This window comes from Barbus barbus, assembly GCF_936440315.1.
Source record: "Barbus barbus genome assembly, chromosome: 13".
NCBI lineage: Eukaryota > Metazoa > Chordata > Actinopteri > Cypriniformes > Cyprinidae > Barbus > Barbus barbus.
Genome location: NC_136741.1, coordinates 26,492,908 through 26,516,392, shown reverse-complemented (window position 1 = coordinate 26,516,392; position 23,485 = coordinate 26,492,908). Strand labels below are relative to the sequence as shown.

At 38.3% G+C, this 23,485-nt stretch overlaps 1 protein-coding gene across 1 annotated transcript; it reads right to left on the bottom strand.

The window, feature by feature from the left end:
* Nucleotides 1–840: 840 nt before the first annotated feature.
* On the bottom strand, nt 841–19,996 carry LOC306879020 (uncharacterized protein). The gene is made up of 8 exons (XM_079431685.1): nt 19,841–19,996; nt 6,675–6,764; nt 5,799–5,908; nt 5,592–5,672; nt 3,935–4,055; nt 3,369–3,421; nt 2,815–2,964; nt 841–2,707 (listed from the first exon to the last, which is right to left on the bottom strand). Exons 1-8 carry the CDS (start codon nt 19,914–19,916, stop codon nt 2,531–2,533), a joined length of 858 nt encoding a protein of 285 aa, XP_079287811.1. The 5' UTR covers nt 19,917–19,996; the 3' UTR covers nt 841–2,530.
* Nucleotides 19,997–23,485: the final 3,489 nt, after the last annotated feature.

The window sequence follows — 23,485 nt, the reverse complement described above, 5'->3', positions numbered from 1 at the left end:
GTGATGTAGATCTGGTGTCACTGTGCATGCCTGTGCTATCCAAACTCTTCCACTGAACATCTGAAACTGGCAGCTGGGTCTTACTGATCGTCTTTATTTAGCTCCATGGTATTTAGACTATTTGTTGGTGTCTGTAAATTATCTATAAATAAAAGGACTTGATGTTATGACATGTATATACACAGTATTTGTTAAATGTATTTAATTTAATAACAAACTCATATACATATTTTAGAATAACAGTAAAATCCTCCACATGTGGTTTATATTTTAGTCTTGAGGAACTGGGAATAAGTTTCACTTTATGCTTGGTTTATGAATATAATTGCTATTTTTTCTAGCTGCTGTTAATTTGTCTGGTTTTCATTGGGTAAAATGATTCTGAATGTTAATGATTTCTGTATTCCCCCTTCTTGACAGCGATTGGCTGGTTCATAATTATAGGGAAACATCAGCTCCATCTTTATTTTGCCATGGTAGTGCTGGTTGCAGTTGTTGAATTCATCTGGTGGTTGGAGACTCAACTTCTCCACCCCTGTCTGTAAATAAGATATAAAATATGTTCAGCTGTGGGGCTCCACAGAGGGTTTAACACACTTCACTTGATCCCACGACCGTGTGAATCCACTGAAATCTCATGCACGTAGCAAGCTTGATGTGGCCCAGGGGGCATTACTACCGCCTTACTAGTGTTTTCTTTGTAGTAGCCTCAGTAGATTTACTTAAACAACCATTTAAAGCCAAAGATTTACGTTATTTATGAATCCTAAGTGATTACTTTTTTGTTGAACTGAAGTGATTTTGTTTTTAGGTGGCAAGTTACAATGTCGATTCTTCTCTGTAGTCATATTTTTATTGAACTTGAAAATCAGCAATATATTGTATATTCATGCATTTTATGTGTTTTATCTGGACCAGATGGAACGTGTAGACTTTTGCATGTTCATTTTTGGGATAAATCCTGAGATTTCGGTGGAATTCATTTAAATATATAGTAAAATGTGACACAAACAAAAGTTTATTCCATTTTTCAAGATTTGTCAGAATGACAAGAAAATTACAGTAAAAAACACACTATGCTAATCACTGTAAATTATTGATATTGTGTTAAAAAAAATATGAAAATTGTGTTTTGTCCTCTAGCGGTTCAGAAATTTGGCTTCTCCACAATAAAGGAAATGAAATGACAAACAAAACAACATAAGAACTCACTCATACACATACACTTCCACATGCCCCCCCCCCCCCCCCCCCCCCCCCAGCCGAGTAACTGAATGTCTAGATTACACACCAAACCAAAAAAGTATAAAACAAAATATACTTTGTATAAAAATATATGCAATTACACAAACAGTAAAGGTCATTTTTGTTGTTGTTGTAGGGACTATTTTGTCTTTACCATTAAGTTGTGTGTGAGTGAGTCATGTCTGACACATGTCTGATTTTTAGCATGAGACACCACTTTACAGCTTTTTGCATATCACACATTTTTCAGCTCAGCTTGTAGATAATAATGTTAGAAATGCCAAGGTCCTGAGTTCAGTATCCAGGAACACGCATACTGATTAAATGTATTTTAAATGCAAGAGTTGCTTAGATAAAAGCATCCGCCAAATGCAAAAATGTCTGAAATGCATAAGCATCCTGAATATTACCAAAATGAATCAAATCAAGAGTGGCAAATGCAAAATACTAACAGAGGTGATTGAAAATGAGACTACATTTATGTCAGTGAAAGGCCAGATTTGATGACCCCTTTCTATCTTATAAGAATCCTAATTTTAAGAACCGTTAAATGCAGACAATAACTATTCTGATGTACCTGAAATAGTTTCAGTTCGTTAACATTAATGAATTTAATTTCATGAACAACATTGACATGAACTAATTATTAAATGCTATAAAATTGTTCATGTTAATTCATAAATATACCATTGTTCATTAATTCATGTTCATTCATAATTAATTCATTTATACAACTTGATGTTAAAATGTATTATGCATAGAAATTGGCATCATGATTGATTAATAAATGCTGTAAAAATATTGTTCATTGTTATTTTGTAATACCTAACCCATTAATGTTAACGAACATGCTATTAACCAATACTATGCAGAGCAGCAGTTGTAGACTTGAGAATGCTTTTCCAGTATGAATACTGTACATACTTAAGATTTTGGCTCATCTAAACGTATAATACAAATCCTATTCATTATGGAGCTTACAAATGGAAGCATGGAAGATCTCAAGATAATTTTTGCACTGGTGGAGTCCAAACATATTTGAAAGTGTATATAATTGACGTGGTTTCTGAATTGTTGTTCATCAGCTAACATTTCAGGCTCAACTGGAACAGATTTGGTTCTTTTATCTCTTGTGTTTACACAAAAGGCTGCCCAGCAATCAGTCTTTTCACGTGAGTTTCTTGTACTTTCATCAGTTTTTATCACACCTAATGCTGTTGTGATAACTCATGATGTTTGTTCACTCTTCGCGTTGGTCGATGGATTGATGTTGTCTCCGAGTCGCTTACATCGGCGTATCGGCCACGTGTGTCTGGGTGGCAGAGTGTCCATTGGTCGGAGGAGATTCTGGAGACTCTCCATTGATGATAGGCTTGTCCAAAGGTTCCTGTTGAGGCAGAGGAGCCACAGACAGCAATGTGTTGCCTTGGTTCTCTTGATCCACTTGAAAGGAGTCCTCAGCCTTGATTCAAATGAGACATTGGATAGATATGCTGAGCATTGATCCTACCTCGACCCTAATACTATTGATTCATTTGGAATGTGCAATGATTAGATGGTCACACTCACCAGTCGTAGTCCTTTCGATTGCCCTCGATTAGTCTTTAGAAGATATCCAGCAATTAGCAAAGCAGCAAGAAGCAAACCCGTTATCAGAAGAGAGATCAGGACAATTTTAGAGCGCTGGCCTGTTCGGGACACCGCCTCCTCTACTTCCACCTAGACACAGACCAGTTCCAAAACATGTTAGCTTTTTTGACCTGGAAGTAGTTGTATTTCAGTTTTGAGTGAATTAAATGGAATTAGGTTTGTGTGAAGTGTCATATAGTGTGTTAATCTGATTTGTCAGCACAGCTGTTTACCCTTAAAATGAGTTACAGTCTTACCTCACCTTAACTTAACCCTAAACTAAACCGCATGGTAAAATATGCAGTGTTTCTGAGGCCTAATAGGGTGTTTAATATTCATATGGACTGGAATCTGGGAGTAACGATTTGTTAAACCACTGCTATGCAAAATCCTGATAGCAGATGTACAGGCTCCCTCTTCCTTTTGTATTTTTGTTTTCCATCTTTTTCACTCTGCTTACTTGATTACATGACAAAGTTTTAAGCGTTGCTGACCTTATCGGTGATGTTGTCGTTGTTGAACTTCCCAGCCATGCCTTCAGGATCAGCTGAATCATCATGAAACAAAATATAAATAAATACAAAAAAAAAAAAAAAAAGACAGATTTTATTCTGATTGTTCACAGCACTGGAATATTTAGTCTGTAGAGAATCTTTCAATTCCAATTAAATTCATGAGTTTTAAGTGAGATGTAGGCAGTAAGTAGAAGTTTTATAGTTTGAATATGTAAAAATGAATTGAAATTCAAAGAAATTCAATGGTATTTTTTAAACTAGAATAATAAGATAAACGTTGAATGTTGGCTTTATAAAGAATTTAACTTTGATGCTTTATAAGATAGATAAATAATCTATATTGTATGTCATATCTATAATATTAGATTTATATATTTTATCATATTTAATAAAATATTCACACGCATGTATTTTAATTAACTGATATTTTAATCTATATTTGGGGATTTCATGATATTGATAAAAAAAAGTTTTTACTGTACATTTTGTAATATTCACCAAATATAAATCAAGCAAATGAATAACAAAAAGAAGACAATACAAACCTTCAATGCTGTCTCCATAAACAAGTATCTCATTCGTGTTGTCTATCTGATAGATTTCAAGTTTGCAGTCTTCACCGCACAGATGTTCTAGAACACTCTGAATCCTGACTTTAGTCTCTTCCTATTGGATGAAAGAGTTTTTGAATAAGTGTAGGACAATTGTAAATGCATATATATGTATGTATGTGTGTGTGGTTATTTAGCATATAAACATGACGAAAAGAAAGCAGAGTGATGCATTAAGCTTTACTCTTTTTTTCCCTCCCCTTTCTTTCTCTCTCTATCGCTCATATTTCTTTCTTTCCTGGAATGTGGTGTAATATGACGCCTGTATATTCAGGTTTTCTCTCTCACTCAGTCACAGTGCTCCAAGGGAACATTGGCGAATAGAAGAATTCCCATAAAAATATGCCATTATGATTAACACTAAAATAATATTAAAATACTAAAATGAATAATTATGTTGCTAATAAACTGAGCAATCTTTCAAAAAGTAAAAGTCATGTATAAATGCTACAATATATAGATATATATGACAGAAGCAGTTTAATAGTTTAACTTAAATCAATGGTTTTCAATTGGTTTTCTTTTTTGTTAAAACAAATGTCAAATTCTTCTTGAATTTTAGCTGAAAACATCAGAAGTCATGAAGTCTGCTTTTGTCACATACACACAAGTCATTGATGTATTTTTTCCCCCTATTTTACTACTCGTAGTAGATACTTTATTCTAATCCATTGATTTACTGGCTCTGAAACTAAACCTAGAGGCCTGACTGTGTATCTTGGCAGAGTTCCTGGCGTGAATGCTGAACTGCAGCCGCCCATAGCGTGTAATGGAACGCCATTGATGTGCAGGCCACAAGGCCTCTGTGAAGGGTCCACCCAACGAGACCTTAGCGCATAGCATAACACACATTTTAGAGTCTCTATAGGATCACTTATAAAAAGACTTAAAAATCTTGTATAAAGTCATAGTTGGCAAAAGGAAGACACGCTTAGCAGTCTCTCTATTGTTTTGTCTGTGCCAAAAGGCTTTGTTTGTTATTGTAGATTATGCTGATCATGATTTTCTGAAATTTAAAGGTGTGTGGGTAATTATACAATATTGTACAATTTAATATATTTTATTACTTTATGGAATTTGGGGAAAGTGCTTAACTGTCATGAATATAACAATACAATGCAAAAATGTTATGGTAATAAAAATTGCCTTCATTTATTTAAACAAAATGCCATATAGGTTTTCTTTTTGTTTTAGGGTGAAATATGATTCACAATAATTAATCTACAAAACTATAATATAGGTTATCAAATTTGGCTCTGGGATTTGGAAATTTAAAATAGCCTAATAATAAAAAAAATATAAAATATTTTACTTCAAATTTTTATTTTTAATAATCATGTTCTTACCTTTACGGTGTGGGTGCAGATAGGCTACTCGCAAATTTGTTACTTGGATTAATTTTTTTTAGAATCAGGTCTGTTTTGGTCTCTATAGTTTAACTAAAGCTTACTGTAGGGGAGTTTTCCAACTCTAATTTCAGCCCTTTTAAACTAGCCAGTATGGATCTAGAATCAGCACTGCTGCTATTATATAATATTATTTCCCCAGATTCTGCTCAATTATCACAGGATAAATCCAGACCAGTACTTACACATGTGGAGGAGGCCTTTAGTTTCAGCAGCACATCATATTTGTATCGCACTGGTATTTTATCCACACAGACCACATTACCCTGCAAAATAAACACACATGAAAATAAACACACTAGAAGCCTTCTTAACCATACACATAATGGATGGAGCTTGACAAATAATCAATTCTTTGATGATGTTTTCTGAATAGTACAGAGTGTCCCCACCTTAGAAGTGACACTGTTTTTTTCAGGTGGGTTTGGGTCGGTCTGATCTGGGGTCTGTTTGTCAGGTTGAGTTGACTCAGTGGTTTCAGTTTGTGGCATCTCTGAGGTCTCTGAATCAGGTGACATGTGGGGAAAATTAAAATCTGAGGATCTTCTGTGACAGAAATATACTTGTAATGACTTGTCCAAGTGTTGTGGTCATTGTCATAAGGAGTTGTTTTTCTCATATAATTTTGAATGTGAAGAACATGGTCATAGTTTAGTGAGGTAAATTCTACTTTTTAGACTTCAGAAAAATCATATATTATACCGGTCGGTTCATTATACTATAGATCAGGGATGGGCAACTTCGGTCCTGGAGGGCCACTGTCCTGCAGAGTTTAGCTCCAACCCTAATCAAACACACCTGAACCAGCTAATCAAGGTCTTCAAGATCACTAGAAAGCTACAAGCAGGTGTGTTTGATTAGGGTTGGAGCTAAACTCTGCAAGACAGTGGCCCTCCAGGACCGAAGTTGCCCATCCCTGCTATAGATCACAAATATTTGTACAAATGGATTAATTATATCACATCTAATCCAAACCAAACTTGAATTGTAATGTCATTTAAAACAACAACATCACCTGTTTTAGTCATAAATACCAGATAGTTTTCTTGTGTTTTTGCTGGCTGATTGGTGTAAGTTAATCAGCTCAAAACTCAAGGGAAAACAAAGGAAAAGGAATTAAAAGTGATTCATGTTTTTAATTACAGAGAAAGTAGAGAAGGTATTGTGACCAAATAGCACCTTTATTAATTCATTAATGTAGCATTTATTTCTTTGCTGAGTTTAACATGGATTATTTTCCTTTTCCTTTTTTTAAATTTTTTTTTTACCTTTGCTGTGGACCTTTGCTGTTGGAAGTGGATCACTATCCCCACGGGAGATTCTGTCCAAATCTTCAGGCACATCATCACAAATCACAGCTGAAATTTAAGGTAAATGTTGTCAGGGCGTTTCATTCAAACTAACTGCATTCAAAGTGTCATGATATTAAGTTTTATATTACTCTAATTTTAATCTTTCTCAAACATTCAGTTTGGCAGATAATAAAATGAGCAAAAGACACAATAGGTGTGCACTGAAGGACGGATCTGAGAAAAAAATTAATAAGTCTTTTCTGCAATGATGCATTAAATTGTTACAAAAAAGTATTTTTCAAATAAATGCTGTTCTTTTGAACTTTGTTCTTAAAACAAATACAGATTTTGTTTGCAGCATAAGTGTTTTCAACATTGAAAATAATATAAAATGTTTCTTGAGCTGCAAATTAGCATATTAGAATGATTTCTAAAGGATCATGTGACACTGATGATCAGTGTTGGGCAGTAACTAGTTACTAGCAACTTAGTTACTGTAATAATATTACTTTTGCAGTAACTAGTAGTGTAACTAATTGCTAATAAGATTTCAGTAATAATATTACAGTTACCATCCATAAAACAGCTTTGTTACTTAGTTACTTTTGATGCCTCAACCCCGCTGATTTAAAATCCAACAATCAAATAATTCCTAGATTTATTTTCATAATTTTCACAACTCGCACATGCATGTGATGTCCCCAGTGCAGCAAGCAAGCTTGGAATATGGAAAAGCTTACATTCAGCAAATAGAAATATAGCATTATATTGATTTTTTTTTTCAGGACAAAATATGATCTGAACACTGTTGTGTAAGTTGTGGCTTTACTTTATTCTGGCATTACATCCCATCCACATCCCTCTGATCAGCATGTGGTACATTATATTACTATAATTAAACATCTTCTTGGAAAATTAAACAGTTTCTTACAAACTTATGTGATTTGATAAAATACATAATGAAATATAATCATATATGGGTAATGGAGAAATTATAATTAACTTCAAGCTACACATGGCAATTAATGAGATTAATACAACACTTCTACTTGAATGTCACTATCAATCACAGTTGAGTGTTTGTAATAACTTCTGACTGCGATCCAATGTGGATTTTGGTCAAATGATAAGGCAGAAATATGTAACATTATAGAAGAATTTTATGTGGAAGAACTGTAACTAGCCCAACACTGCTGATGTCTGAGTGTTGAGTGTAAGAGTATTGATGCTGATTTGTGACCCTGGACCACAAAACCAGTCTTAAGTGTAAATTTTTCGAAACTGAGATTTCTAGATCATCTGAAAGCAGAATAAATAAGCTTTCCATTGATGTATGGTTTGGTAGCATAGGACAATATTTGGCCGAGATACAACTATTTAAAAATCTGCAATCTGAGGGTGCAAAAAAAATCTAAATACTGAGAAAATCACCTTTAAAGTTGTCTAAATCAAGTTCTTAGCTATGCATATTACTGATCAAAAATTAAGTTTTGATATATATTTACGGTAGGAAATTCATAAAAAAATTATAATTTTGACCCATACAATGTATTTTTGGCTATTGCTACAAAAATAGCAATCAGCGACTTAAGACTGGTTTTGTGGTCCAGGGTCACATTTGTAGTGATAAATCACAATATCACTGTTTTTATGGTGATATGGATTAAATAAATGCATTCTTGGTGTGCATAAGAGATTCTTTCAAAACCATTAAAAAATATTACTTAACCCATGGTTAGGCACCACTTACATATATTAGTCGGATATGTGTAGTTAGATAAAATGATTAGAATTAATAAGCCTTAACTGAGCTGTAAATCATCCATATTGTGTTGTGTTGTTTAAAATCTTGTCACAATATTGTTGCATTGGCAGTGTTCAATAGACTCAAATCCAATTAGCAAGCTGTTCTTTTTTTCCCTCTATTTAATTGAGCTGCTTTCTGTCTTCATCACCTACCTCAAGCATTGTGTATATGAGTTAAAAACTTGTGTTAGAGCAAACATATTGAGCCATAGAGCTTATGTGGGCGATGTGAGTTTGAATCTGGCTAGCAAACATTTTTCTTATTCTGTCCTATCTCTTATGCTTCCTTTAACATGTTGCTGGTTCTGTAGTTGATGAAGCTGGATCTAGTTTGACTAGAGAGCTGAATGATATCCTGACTGACTGTGTTCAATTGGCCACATCCAAACTAATTGAATTGAGTAGCAAAAGTTTACAAAACTCAATCTTTGAAATTCAGAGGTATGTTTAGCATTTGCTGAGCGTGCTTAACTCTGGTTCAAGTCTATTAAATTGCATAATGTTTTTCAGAGCCAGAGGAATGAACACTGACCTAATTTCTGAACAGCTCTGCCAAGGGCTGCAGTGGTTTGAATCAATGAGTTAAATGTTCGGGGTGTAAATAATAGACTAATTGAGCATGGATACATCAGCACAGACTGAGCTAATAAAACCGTAACCTCACTCCTCCTCCCTGCTACAAGAGGTCCTGACCTCTGACCCTGTCCCTGCCTCAACACACTCCCCTCTGGACGCCTTAGAGAGAGTCGGTCAGAGGTTAAAAAGAAAAGAATAGTCAAAGAAAAGGAGTCAGGGAGATGGAAAGGGGAAATAAAAGACTCTTATTTATGTCTTTCTGGAGCCATTTCTCATTTGCACATGATTATGTGCTGAAAAATGTGATTTTCTGCTAGAGATGTTTTGAATAAAGGAGTAATTCTATTTTAAAGGAGAGATCTTTTTTTTTTGTCTTCGGTCATGTGTCAGCGCCCAGCATGATGCACATTAAACCTAAAGCTAGACAGTACTGAGTCAGATCACTGTCAGAATGATTTAGTGCGCTCTAAGGCATCCGTTCCATCCATTATAATGAAGCGATTATTTAACATTATTTGCATAATTCTCTTGAGCATGCAGCAAACTATTCTCAAGTTCACCACACTCTAATTAATTCTAATTGATCTTTTGATTGGTCACACACAAAATGTTGTCATTTTTAAAAGTTTTGGTAGTCAGCAAATTTGTTTCCATGTTTTTATTTTGCCTGTAAATTAAATAGCCACGAGAAGCAATGATAAAATATGATATGGTAGCTTTTCTCTCTTGGATGAATCTCTTCTGCTTGTATTATTATATTTATAAGATTTTTCCATGCTAAAGTTTCAAAGGGAAATTCACTAAGAGTGAATTGGGTTTATTTGCATGTGCTTCTTTGTTTTGACCAAAAGAGTTATGCAAATTGGTAATGATGCAAACTCTAAAAAAAATTAGCTCTGAATGCAATTTGCACAATGCAATTGCCCATCTTTTAAACCGGGTTTGAGGGTTCACTGCGTGATTGAGTCTGTTAAAATGCATTTAAAATGATCACAAAATTGAAGATATAGGTGCAGAAAATGTATATTTATATAATTTCATATAGTAAATCAATATCACACGAAGAGTGCCGTTTTTCTCCAAAAATCAGCATGATTACATATATATATATATATATATACATTTTACAACAGTTCAATAAACAATAAATTAATTAGTAGAAGTGCTAACTTTTTTGAAATGCGTTTTTCTGGATTTTATTGTTGTTATTCTCTCTCTCACTGTTCAAATAAACCTACCATTAAAATTAGAGACTGATCATTTCTTTGTCAGTGGGCAAATGTACAAAATCAGCATGGGATCAAATATTTTTTTTCCCCACTGTAAAAAATTTATAATATTTCTCTTGTCTACTGACATTCAAATTAACTAGGGTTTGCTGTGGATATTATCCTTATAAATATTGTTTTCATTATCCTTAGAATCCATGTGCTTTTTGAATGTCTCTAAAAGAAAAAAAGCACAAATATGATTTAATATCTCTTTAATATATGAAGATTTAGATAGAGATTTTAATAGAATCTCAAACTGTGGTCAGGTTTGCCATGAGTTTTCAGTATATCCTTTCAATATGAAAATTATAATTTTTATAACTCTACTGTATAGCAGCTCTAAATTCTAGCCGCATGCCAGCAATTGTTTCAATTATTTCTGTTTAAGACTCCTGAGCTCTGAAAGAACAACCTTTACTGAGTAGTAAATTGTTCCTTTTGGTTTCTGACGTTGCAGATTAATTCATGCCAAGGGTTTTGTTTCCATCACCATTAGCTGAAGTCACCAGATGGGCACATTAAAATCTTGTTTTCTCCTCCTCCTCTACTCCAGAATCCACCCTCCTGCTTCTCCAAGCCCCTTGTTCCTTGCATGACCTCACCTCAGCGGTATTCACTCAATCGCTTGCTTCCCACTGAGCTCCTACCAGCCTGATACGGCTTTGTTTATTTCCCTTCCTATTAATTGGTTAAACAGAGACCAGTGTGTGTGGTATCAGGCGTGTGTGTTTCTGTTTGTCTGTTATTTCAGAGGTATATTGTTTTGATGGTTTAATTTAATTTAGAGGCAAACTTAACCAACACAATCTTAAATCTTAACCAACACAGATGTAACGATGCCTATGCTTTTCTTCATTACATTCATTTGCATTGCATAGTGTCAGGGTTCTGTCACTTCGGTCTAGTTTATTCATGGTTTTGTGACGGAGCCCTGACACTCCCTTCTTGTCTTGTTTTCTGGTGAGCGCGTGGCTTCGAGTGTGCTCGAGCTGCGCGCTCTCTTGTCTGCGTGCTCTGTTTCATGTTGGGGCGTGGTGTTCGGATCCCGGCACTCCTGTCTTGTTCAGACTCTGTTCTGGTTTCGTGTCGGGGTTCGGACACTCACGCTCCAGGTTTGTTCTTGCTGGGGAGCGTGCGATTTCGAGTTTGCTCGGGTCGTGCGCTCCTCTGTCCTCTGTCTCTGTGTGTGTGCGTTTTGTTCGGCACGCAGTTCGGTTTCGGCCGCGTGCTTTTTCTTGTTTTGTTTTGATCTGTGCTTTCATGTTTGTCATGTTTTGTGAACATGCAGCTTATGAGTCTCCTCGTTAGCTGCGTGTTCGTGTCCTGTCTTGCACATGGCTAGTGATTTGTTTTGCTGGCCATGTGCTTGTGTTTTTGTTTTGTGTGAGCACATGGCTTGTCTTGTTTGGTTCTATGTGCCATGTGCTCATGTCAATTGTCTTGACCCCACCCACCTTGTTTCCTAATTATTGGTTAAATTTCCCCACCTGTGTTTACCTCATTACCCTCCTCATTTGCTCCCTTTATAATCTCCTTGTGTTTGCAGTCCTGCGCCAGTTCGTCGTCGTAATTTCCCCTGTCGTGTGCTGATCCTGCCTTGCCTTGTCGTGCCCTGTCCTGCCTTGCCAAGCCTGCCAGCTGTCCTGTTTTTCCCCTACGGGGTAGTTTTGGTTGGTTTTGTTTATTTTTATTATTAATAAAGCCCATTCTCTGCAGTACTGAGTCCTCGCCTCATCCCTTCTTCCCACAACCCTGACAGTACGAACTGGCCACAGAGGACTCAGCAGAACAATGGGCATCTTCCTGTTCCCATCTCCCTGCCCCTCCGCTCATCAGATGGCTGCTCAACGCAGCAGGCTCCTTTCTCTTCGGCAAGGGGGAGCCAGTGTGAAGGATTTTGCATACCAGTTCCTGTTCGTAGCGGAGGGACTCAACATCAGTGATGCAGAGCTCAAGGACATTTTTAACACCAACCTTAATGAGCCCGTCCATGCCTGGGAGATGGGAATGCTGGGGATACTGTCCTTCTGGCAGTTTGTGGGGTATGTCTACCACCGTGGAGAGGAAGGTGGCCTTCCTCCTCTTGGCCCTCCTCCCATTCCCCTCACAAACTACTTAGTCCCCAGTCCTCCAATGACCCACCAACGGAGGAGGAAGAACAGGTCCGCCTCGATTACGAAAGAGGTTGAACCTGCCGCAGCACCCCCAGAGGTGGCTGAAAGGACTGTAGTGCCTCCAGTGGTGGCCAAAGAGGCCACAGCTTCCCCAGTGTTGGCCGATGCTACAGCACCCCAAGAGGTGGCCGAGGAAGCTGCTGCGCCCCCAGCGGCGGCTGACGAAGCTACAGTGCCCCCAGTGTCAACTGATGATGCAGCAGTGCCCCACTCTCAGAGACGGAGGAGGAGGAGGAGGCACAGGAGGAAGGATTCTTCCACCCTTCAGGGCCTGGAGGCCGTTCCAGAGCCCTCTGCTGGCCAGGAGGCCGTCTCTGAGCCACCCGAGCTGCTTGCCCTGCCGGCTCCACCCAAGCTGCTTGCCCTGCCGGCTCCACCCAAGCTGCTTGCCCTGCCGGCTCCACCCAAGCTGCTTGCCCTGCCGGCCCCGCCCAAGCTTCTTGCCCTGCCGGCCCCACCAGAACTTCTTGCCCTGCCGGCCCCACCAGAACTTCTTGCCCTGCCGGCCCCACCCGAGCGGCTTGCCCTGATGCCAGCGCCGCCCGAGCTCCTTGCCCTGCCGACGCCGCCCAAGCTCCTTTCCCTGCAGTCTCTGCCCAGACTCAAGCCCCTTGCCCTGCCGGTGCCGCCCAAGCCCCTTGCCCTGCAGTCTCTGCCCAGACTCAAGCTCCTTGCCCTGCCGGCTCCGCTCAACCTCCTTGGCCTGCCAGCGCCGCCCAAGCTCCTTTCTCTGATGGCCTTGTCGGCTGCCAAGTTGCTGGTCCTGCTCTGGCCTCCTGCCGGGGTTCCAGAGGCGCAAGAGCCCGCCTGGTCCGTCCCTCCAGCGCCACCCTGGTCCCCAGCCAGGACTCCTGGACTGCTGGAGCCCGTCTGGTCCGTCCCTCCAGCTCCTCCCTGGTCCTCACCCAGGACTCCTGGACTGCTGGAGCCCGCCTGGTCCGTCCCTCCAGCTCCACCCTGGCCCTCAGCCAGGACTCCTGGACTGCTGGAGCCCGTCTGGTCTGTCCCTCCAGCTCCACCCTGGCCCTCAGCCAGGACTCCTGGACTGCTGGAGCCCGCCTGGTCCGTCCCTCCTGCTCCACCCTGGCCCGCAGCCAGGACTCCTGAAAGGCTGGAGCCCCACTGGTCCGTCCCTCCAGCTCCACCCTGGCCCTCAGCCAGGACTCCAGAACTGTTGGAGCCTCCCTGGCTCAACCCTCCCGTCCCACCCTGGACCATCCTATAGACTTCCTGGGCTTAGTTTCTGGCACTGGCTTGGCTTCCCCCCCTCCCACCCTTCCTTGTCTCTGTGTGTTGACCCCTGTCTGTCTTGTGTTCTCAGGTTTGTACCAGTCTTGTCTTTTGTCATGTTTCTGTCTTGTTTTTGGTGTCCTCCTTAGGGACGCCAGGTGGCGTCCCTTTGGGGAGGGGTAGTGTCAGGGTTCTGTCACTTCGGTCTAGTTTATTCATGGTTTTGTGACGGAGCCCTGACACTCCCTTCTTGTCTTGTTTTCTGGTGAGCGCGTGGCTTCGAGTGTGCTCGAGCTGCGCGCTCTCTTGTCTGCGTGCTCTGTTTCATGTTGGGGCGTGGTGTTCGGATCCCGGCACTCCTGTCTTGTTCAGACTCTGTTCTGGTTTCGTGTCGGGGTTCGGACACTCACGCTCCAGGTTTGTTCTTGCTGGGGAGCGTGCGATTTCGAGTTTGCTCGGGTCGTGCGCTCCTCTGTCCTCTGTCTCTGTGTGTGTGCGTTTTGTTCGGCACGCGGTTCGGTTTCGGCCGCGTGCTTTTTCTTGTTTTGTTTTGATCTGTGCTTTCATGTTTGTCATGTTTTGTGAACATGCAGCTTATGAGTCTCCTCGTTAGCTGCGTGTTCGTGTCCTGTCTTGCACATGGCTAGTGATTTGTTTTGCTGGCCATGTGCTTGTGTTTTTGTTTTGTGTGAGCACATGGCTTGTCTTGTTTGGTTCTATGTGCCATGTGCTCATGTCAATTGTCTTGACCCCACCCACCTTGTTTCCTAATTATTGGTTAAATTTCCCCACCTGTGTTTACCTCATTACCCTCCTCATTTGCTCCCTTTATAATCTCCTTGTGTTTGCAGTCCTGCGCCAGTTCGTCGTCGTAATTTCCCCTGTCGTGTGCTGATCCTGCCTTGCCTTGTCGTGCCCTGTCCTGCCTTGCCAAGCCTGCCAGCTGTCCTGTTTTTCCCCTACGGGGTAGTTTTGGTTGGTTTTGTTTATTTTTATTATTAATAAAGCCCATTCTCTGCAGTACTGAGTCCTCGCCTCATCCCTTCTTCCCACAACCCTGACACATAGTGGATAGCATGCTGAACTAAAACAATTTATGAGGTATATTTCAGTGCAAAGATAACAAAGAGATAACCCTAAACTGACCCTTGGCTAGAATAATTTGCTCTGCTTCACTTCCTTCCATCCTTCCTGTAAACTGACAGACAGATGGGCTTTAATGAAGTTTATCTTTCAGCCGTTCTGATGAAGCACAACCTGTTTTTATTCAGAAAAATATATGTATATCAATGACGTCTTTTGGACAGTAGTGCAAAAAAACCAAAAAAAACCCCAGTAAAACAGAGAAAAAATGGTATCACAGAAGAACATTATCTAGTTTCTTTCAAAACCATCCAAGTACTGGTGCTTTAATGTGCCCAGAAGCCAAAATTCTGATCTAAAAACTTAGAATTTAACACCAATAACTTAATTGTCTCCATATAGCCAAGTACCATATAGCATACAGCAAATAGATCTTATATTTTGTTTAATTTCTTGTTGAATGATTGCATAGACTGTGTTTTGTGTGTGTGTATTTGTATGTTTTTCCATTGTATAACGAAAGCGATTGTAATTTTCTGTATATTTGTAGGATAGATATTAGACATTTTGTGGAGATAGAATATAAAAATAGATAATATAGCCTTTAATAGCAATAGAGAAATATATTTTTTTATTTTATATATAATGTATACATTAAAAGAACAGTAACTTCTGAGCATTGTTAGCTTTACCAACAAACTACACTGAACTGAATCATGTACAAACTATTTGAAAGCATGACTTTGCTCTGAAGGCACTACAGAGGTCAGTAGTTGACCGAATAAATTAAACCATCAATAGCTCTGAATAACAGTGGCCTGTATAGAGGGATGGCACAATAGAGCCCATTACTCAAAGAATCATAGGAAAGCATGGCTCCAGCTTGCCAGATATTAGTGACCCATTTGTGATGTGAAAAAAGATTTTGTGTTCACATGAGAACAAGAATAAGCCTTTTCCCCCCATTTTTGTTACGGTGGTACAAATTTAATGCATCTCAAATACACACCATAGTGAGTGGTAGAGAAGTGTTAGCGTCAGGGTCAGAGAATGAATATCTGGCTAAAACAGAGGCAAGAATGGGATAATTAAAGAAAACTTTTAGCCAAATTAAAGGGATAGTCCACCCAAAAAATGAAAATTCTGTCTTTTACTCATGATTACGTCATTCCTAACCTTTATGACCTTTTTCTGTGGAACACAAAGAAGACATTTTGTCCATTCAATGTAAGTCAATGTGTTCCAGTTTTTTTTGGACCTCAACATTCTTAAAAATTATTGGTTTTGGTAGCACTTTACTTAAAGCCTTTATGTATAATGCGTTATAAAGTCTATGTCTAGTAATAAATAATTATAACCAAATTTAAAATGCGTCGTGTAACAATGAATTCATAAGTGTTATAATGTATTAATTGTGGTTACAATTATTCATTAAAATTGTACAATGCATTATCAGGTGCATTGCAAGGCATAATTAATGCATTAAAACTACTTTTATAATGCATTATAAATAAAGGATTAAGTAAAGCGTTACCAAGTTTTTAATAAAAAATTTCATTGTAAACTTTTGTGACACTGATTGCATTTCTCTTTTTCTTTCTGTATAATCGTTCCTAATTATGCACATCTGTGTTCAGCAGCCAGAAACACATCTTTTTACCAAACGTGTTTGTTTGAAGGTGAAAAGTTGACGTCACGTCAATAATTGTCCACACAAACAAAAACACGTGTAGGCCAATTCACTCAGGCACTTGCACCAGCACCACCCCCAACATTACAAATGAGCCTCTTATAACCATAGGGAACATTTCTACAACCCCCTTCCACACAGATGTTATATCTATCTGCCCCCATCCCCCCTATTCCTCAACTCATCTCACCCCATTCCCTCCATATTTCCCATAACAGGAAGTTACATCTCTTCACATATTTCACATAACAGGAAGTTACATCTCTTACTCTCTTACTATCCCTGCCTTTCCCTCAAAGCCTCTGGGAATTTCCAGTCATGGAATGTTTCGACATTCAAACCCCAGGAATGCTTGAATAACGGGATCGGATGGATTCCTTTTAAGCTGTGGGGAAGAAGGAATGATAAAGGAACCTATCACGTGAGGAAAGAAGGACAGAAGGAGTGTGGGTGTCAATAAAGTGGTATGTATTTGTTCTACATCTGTATTGTGATCTTCAAGGCTGCTCGTGCTACTTGGCGAGGTCCCATGTTGCAGTTTCTGTCTGAGCCAACAGCACGCTCGCTACATCATGCCCTGCTTCACACTTGATAACACTGACAGTTCGTCAGCTGCTATGAGAGATCAGCTTTACTACAGCAGATGCACAAGCATATGCCTCCAACCCCCGTCTCAAGTACATCTGTCACTTTTGCTTATCAAAGGCAAAGAAAATGTCCTCAAATCTCAGTCATAAATTAACTTTTTTAGTGACTTCCTGCTGGAATGGAATCTTTTGACTTCATCACTCAAAACCATCCAGAAGACCCTAACAACCATTGAGAACACCCTAGGAGTCACTAACCACTTAGAATGACCTAGAAACCATTGAGAACACCCTAGCAACCATTCAGAACACCCTAGCAGTCACTAACCACTTAGAACACCCTAGCAACCATTCAGAACAACCTAGCAGTCACTAACCACTTAGAATGCCCTAACAACCATTGAGAACACCTTAGCTAGTTCATATATGCCCTCGCAACTACCAAAATCACCTTAGCATTAGCTAGGTTTTCAGCTTGTTTTTAAAAGAAGTCTCTTATGCTTACCAAGGCTGTGTTTATTTTATCAATTTATTTGATTTTCTATTTTAGTATGTTTTAAAGTGCAATTTGTTTTTTTGATGCAAAGCTGCATTTTCAGTGTCTTCAGTCTTGTCTTCAGTGTCTCATGATCCTTCAGAAATCATTCTAATATTAATTCTCATGATACATTTCTTATTCTTAGTGTTATCAATGTTTAGAACACTATTATTATGGATATTTATGGATTTAAAAAAAAAATGCATTTATTGTTTGAAATAGAAATATTTTGCAACTGTCTTTATCTTTTTATCAATTTAATGTCTTTGCTGAATTAAAAAATCTTATTGACCCCACACTTTTAAAAGTTAATGTATGAAAAAATTAATAAAAGCAATCCAAGTATTGTTGCATTGCTAGGTCATGATATCCTAATGTTAGAAAATGTTAGAAAATTTTAAACTTTTCTACTGTATATCATTATCTCATCACATTTTTTTCTCTGAGGTTGAGAAAGCAATGATGGTATGGAACAGTTTGTTCACTTTAGCAGTGCTCGACTAAATGATGCCTGGTCGTTTGCTGCTGCAATGAGCATTCCCTTAGGGATGTTGGAATTTGAGACTCAAACAATCCAGTTAAAGGAAAGGAGGAGTGTAAGTTTGGACCACCTTCTCTCTCTCTCTCTCTTTCTGTGACAGCATGTCCCCCCGATCTCTGACCCCTCAGCCCCTCTCTTCCTTGAGTGTGGGGCCCACATTGTCTCCACCATAGAGAGGGCAGCAAACATATGGAGGAAAGACAGACTCTTATGTTTCTAATCAGACACTCCTTGAGCAGCCCAACTCCTTAGCTCGAACCCCTTTAAGCTACAATAACTTATTTAAGTTATGGGACCTAAGCCAACAAGAGTGAAAGCTGTTCTTGGTTGTCGGGAGTATGCAAGGGAATACATGCATTGCCCCAAATCTGCCTTGGAAAATAAACAAACTTTACTTTAGTATTTTGACACATTAATTGATGAAGCAATAGATTTGAAATTAAACATTGACATTTCCTCATATTAATGCATGGTTGAGTGTATTTTTATGTGTCTAAATATCATTTTATGCATGGACTTATAATAATTAATTAAATTACTTATTTTCTTTACTTAAAATTCAGTTTTCTTGAAAATTAAATTGTTTTATTTATTTTTTTAAATTTTTTACACTTAATATTTATAGAAGTAGGATATCAACAAATATTGGCTCATATTTAGCAATTTAGCCATATTTTAGCACATTTTCTGTTTGTTAGGCAGAATCTATTTTTCAAACATTGTCTTAATAGATATTTTTATTGTTTTGTCTACAGTCTACAGTCCAAATCCAAATCTACATAAGACACACAATTGTGATTTCATTTTTATGTTATTGTTTCAGAGAAAATATCTTAATATATATATATCTTTATTTCATGTTTTAAGCTATAAACCTTATAAAGCCTAAAATAATAAAAACAACAAATAGAAAAAATTAATTTAGGTCTAAATAATAATAATAAAAAAAACATTTAATGCAATTTTGCTTTTTTAATAAGTTTAGATATTTTACTGGAAAATATTAATAAATATAAATTCAGAAAATAATTCTGTACCACTGTATCTTTTTTTTATTTGTGGTTTTCACTGTGCAGCTCTTTAATGTAAACACAAGTGTTTGTTTCTGTCTCTTACTGAATTTGAAATATGTATTACATCATACGGTCCACAACTTTTGCCGCCCAGGGTCTTCTAAACACCTGGATGCTTCATACTCCGCCAAATTAGCAAAATCCTCTTTGTGCCTAATGGAATAACAACAGATGGACTCTTTAATTCACATACAGATGCACACACGGCCACCTGGTGATATAATATATGCACAGATACAGTGTGGGAGAGAGCGAATCAATTGATCTCAAGCCATTAACTTGAGAGGAAACTCATCAACTTTATTTACAGCGTATTGCTGTGATGCAAAGGGGTGGGTAGCTTCGCAGACAGCGGACTAGCAGAGCGGAGTGGAGAAATGCATGCATTATAGCAAGCGCTGAAACTTTTGCACTAAAACTTTTCTTTTTAATAGTTACTAAAAGTTAGGAGTAGATAAGACCTCTCAAAGCAAAATGTTAATGTATAACATGCTTCTCCCTTAACATCTTGAGCAATGCAAAGTTGGGTCCAAACATCTGCAGGAGAACAAAAGTGAAGTAAATTGTACTCACCTTGAAATAAGACAGCAAAAAGACAGATTAAGAAAGCAACATTTGACGCTTTGTGGCATTTTCTGTGAGTGGCCATCCTAAGTGAACGGTCCTGCAGCACTGTGGTGTGACTGTGTGTGAGAGTGGGTGAGGTTTGGATTTGTTTCACTGTGAGTGTCACACAAGGGATAAAGCCAATGCCTGGGCTCTTATAGATTCATGCGTGGCCCTTCCCCCTCTCTCTTTCACTTGCTGCCACTCTCTACTTCTCTACTCTATTCTATTGTTTTCTTCATTCCCCTGAGCTGTGTTGTAATTATGGAACATAGTGTCTGTATCCAAAGTAGCTCAAATTGCATGTTTTTAGTCTTTTGAAGTGAAGACGATTAATACAGCATCAGTGCTCAATTTATACATCGGCTTGCTGTGATGCCTTACTGAAAACTCACATTGTAAAAAAACATATTATTATAGCTGTCCTGTAACAAAGGAACAAAACATGAGTGGATATTTTCTAAGTTGATGTGTGTTTGACCATTTGAAATGTACATAAATCTATGTAAAGCACTGGAGAAAAACTGAATGTAAACAATGTATTTTATAACTCCTCTATTCCTCAACTTACATCTGAAAGTGGATGATAAATGACTTCTTTGTCCTATTTCAAATAAGAATAGTGTTTTAGGCAGCATTCCAGCAGCAGGTCCACAGAATGAAATGTGTTGTTGCTGTTTCTAGTGATATGTTAATGCATACTTTCCAGACTCAACAAAGTGCTTCAAGTAATAATAAACATATAATAAATCAATTTAAGATTTTCTGTGCTAATAACAATGTTAATATCTTGTGTATGCAAGAATCTGCAGCTACATTTTAAGCAAGCATTACTTGTTGTCATTGTTTTATAGGCTGTTTTCATTTAGGTAAAGAAACTAGGACACAGTGCTGACCCCTGCTGTTTAAAATTTCACATTTATCCATTTATAGGAGACTGCAGCTCCGAAAACAACCTAAATTTGCAATCAAATACAATTGATATACAAACCCAATTCCAAAAAAGTTGGGACACTGTACAAATTACAAATAAAAAAGGAATGCAATAATTTACAAATCTCATAAACTTATATTTTATTCACAATAGAATATAGATAACATATCAAATGTTGAAAGTGAGACATTTTGAAATGTCATGCCAAATATTGGCTCATTTTGGATTTCATGAGAGCTACACATTCCAAAAAAGTTGGGACAGGTAGCAATAAGAGGCCGGAAAAGTTAAATGTACATATAAGGAACAGCTGGAGGACCAATTTGCAACTTATTAGGTCAATTGGCAACATGATTGGGTATAAAAAGAGCCTCTCAGAGTGGCAAGAGGATCACCAATTCCCCCAATGCTGCGGCGAAAAATAGTGGAGCAATATCAGAAAGGAGTTTCTCAGAGAAAAATTGCAAAGAGTTTGAAGTTATCATCATCTACAGTGCATAATATCATTCAAAAGATTCAGAGAATCTGGAACAATCTCTGTGCGTAAGGGTCAAGGCCGGAAAACCATACTGGATGCCCGTGATCTTCGGGCCCTTAGACGGCACTGCATCACATACAGGAATGCTACTGTAATGGAAATCACAACATGGGCTCAGGAATACTTCCAGAAAACATTGTCGGTGAACACAATCCACCGTGCCATTCGCCGTTGCCGGCTAAAACTCTATAGGTCAAAAAAGAAGCCATATCTAAACATGATCCAGAAGCGCAGCCGTTTTCTCTGGGCCAAGGCTTATTTAAAATGGACTGTGGCAAAGTGGAAAACTGTTCTGTGGTCAGACAAATCAAAATGTGAAGTTCTTTTTGGAAAATTGGGACGCCATGTCATCCGGACTAAAGAGGACAAGGACAACCCAAGTTGTTATCAGCGCTCAGTTCAGAAGCCTGCATCTCTGATGGTATGGGGTTGCATGAGTGCGTGTGGCATGGGCAGCTTACACATCTGGAAAGAAACCATCAATGCTGAAAGGTATATCCAAGTTCTAGAACAACATATGCTCCCATCCAGACGTTGTCTCTTTCAGGGAAGACCTTGCATTTTCCAACATGACAATGCCAGACCACATACTGCATCAATTACAACATCATGGCTGCGTAGGAGGAGGATCCGGGTACTGAAATGGCCAGCCTGCAGTCCAGATCTTTCACCCATAGAAAACATTTGGCGCATCATAAAGAGGAAGATGCGACAAAGAAGACCTAAGACAGTTGAACAACTAGAAGCCTGTATTAGACAAGAATGGGACAACATTCCTATTCCTAAACTTGAGCAACTTGTCTCCTCAGTCCCCAGACGTTTGCAGACTGTTATAAAAAGAAGAGGGGATGCCACACAGTGGTAAACATGACCTTGTCCCAACTTTTTTGAGATGTGTTGATGCCATGAAATTTAAAATAAACTTATTTTTCCCTTAAAATTATACATTTTCTCAGTTTAAACATTTGATATGTCATCTATGTTGTATTCTGAATAAAATATTGAAATTTGAAACTTCCCCATCATTGCATTCTGTTTTTTTTCCCAATTTGTACAGTGTCCTAACTTTTTTGGAATCGGGTTTGTAATATTAAATACTGAAATGTATGATCAGGTTATGCTCAGGTTACATTTTTGATCTTTAACAACAGTTATGTTTTACTGCTATGAATTAAATATTAATATGCAATGCATAATACCTCTTCACGGTAATACTTTGTTCATGGAAAGCTCCATATAGCATATTCATCTTGCTATCATGATTATTCCTTTTGGATAAACTTCATAGAATTGTCGATTACATCTCTGGCTATTGAGGCTGGATTTAATTAGATGTTTGCAGAAGAGATGAATGACAATGTGACTCTGGAACTGGAATGCTGTGTTCAGGAAGTCATATTTCAAAGGGATGGTGTGAAAGTATGCATTGTTCCATGGATCTGGCACTGTTTTCTCGCTTGGATGTTTTCTTGGATGTACACAGCAAAGTCATCTAATCAAAACCAAATTGATGTTGAGAAAAAAATATGTTGTGAAGTGTGCAGATGTCAGGCAACTGCTATGATTGAATGGAATTTTAAGGAGCTTGAAGCGATTTCAGACACATGTTCCTTGGATAAGTCGGAGGAAGTACCTTTTAAGATGTCTGTGATTGTGCTTAATTTGAGAAGAGTAGTGCTGAAAAGACTTTGCTGTGGAGAATTAATGTCTATTCCAAAATCAAAATACTTTCATAATTTACTTACCCTCAACCAGTATGTCTGTCTTCTGTGGAACACAAAAGATTGATCAGAGGTAATTAAAAATGCTACGTCTCACTACATTATAAGATGGCTTTCAGTTGGGACTAAAACCCCCCGTTTTAGCTTTGTTAAAGCAACTGTATGTAGTTTTGTGTCTTTTTGTGATTCTGCAGCCCCCTGCAGTAAAATGAGTGGAATTCACAGTCGTAAATCCACTCTTAAAAATAAAGGTGCTTCACGATGCCATAGAAGAAAGAACCTTTAACATCTGAAAAGGTAACATATAAAACATATAAACGTTATAAACAAAGGTAAGGTAAGGAAGAGATGGTTCTTTAAAGAAAATTCAACTGAATGGTTCTTTGTGGAACCAAAAATGGTTCTTCTATGGCATTGCT

What these genes read in the sequence shown, in the direction of transcription:
- LOC306879020 (XM_079431685.1), bottom strand. Translation starts at nt 19,916, where the DNA reads ATGGCCACTCACAGAAAATGCCACAAAGCGTCAAATGTTGCTTTCTTA. An exon ending in TAAAGGCCTCCTCCACATGT is followed by an intron (nt 4,056 to 5,591) that starts GTAAGTACTGGT and finishes TTCATCCAATAG; the next exon opens with GAAGAGACTAAAGTCAGGAT. An exon ending in AATCGAAAGGACTACGACTG is followed by an intron (nt 2,708 to 2,814) that starts GTGAGTGTGACC and finishes ATTTGAATCAAG; the next exon opens with GCTGAGGACTCCTTTCAAGT.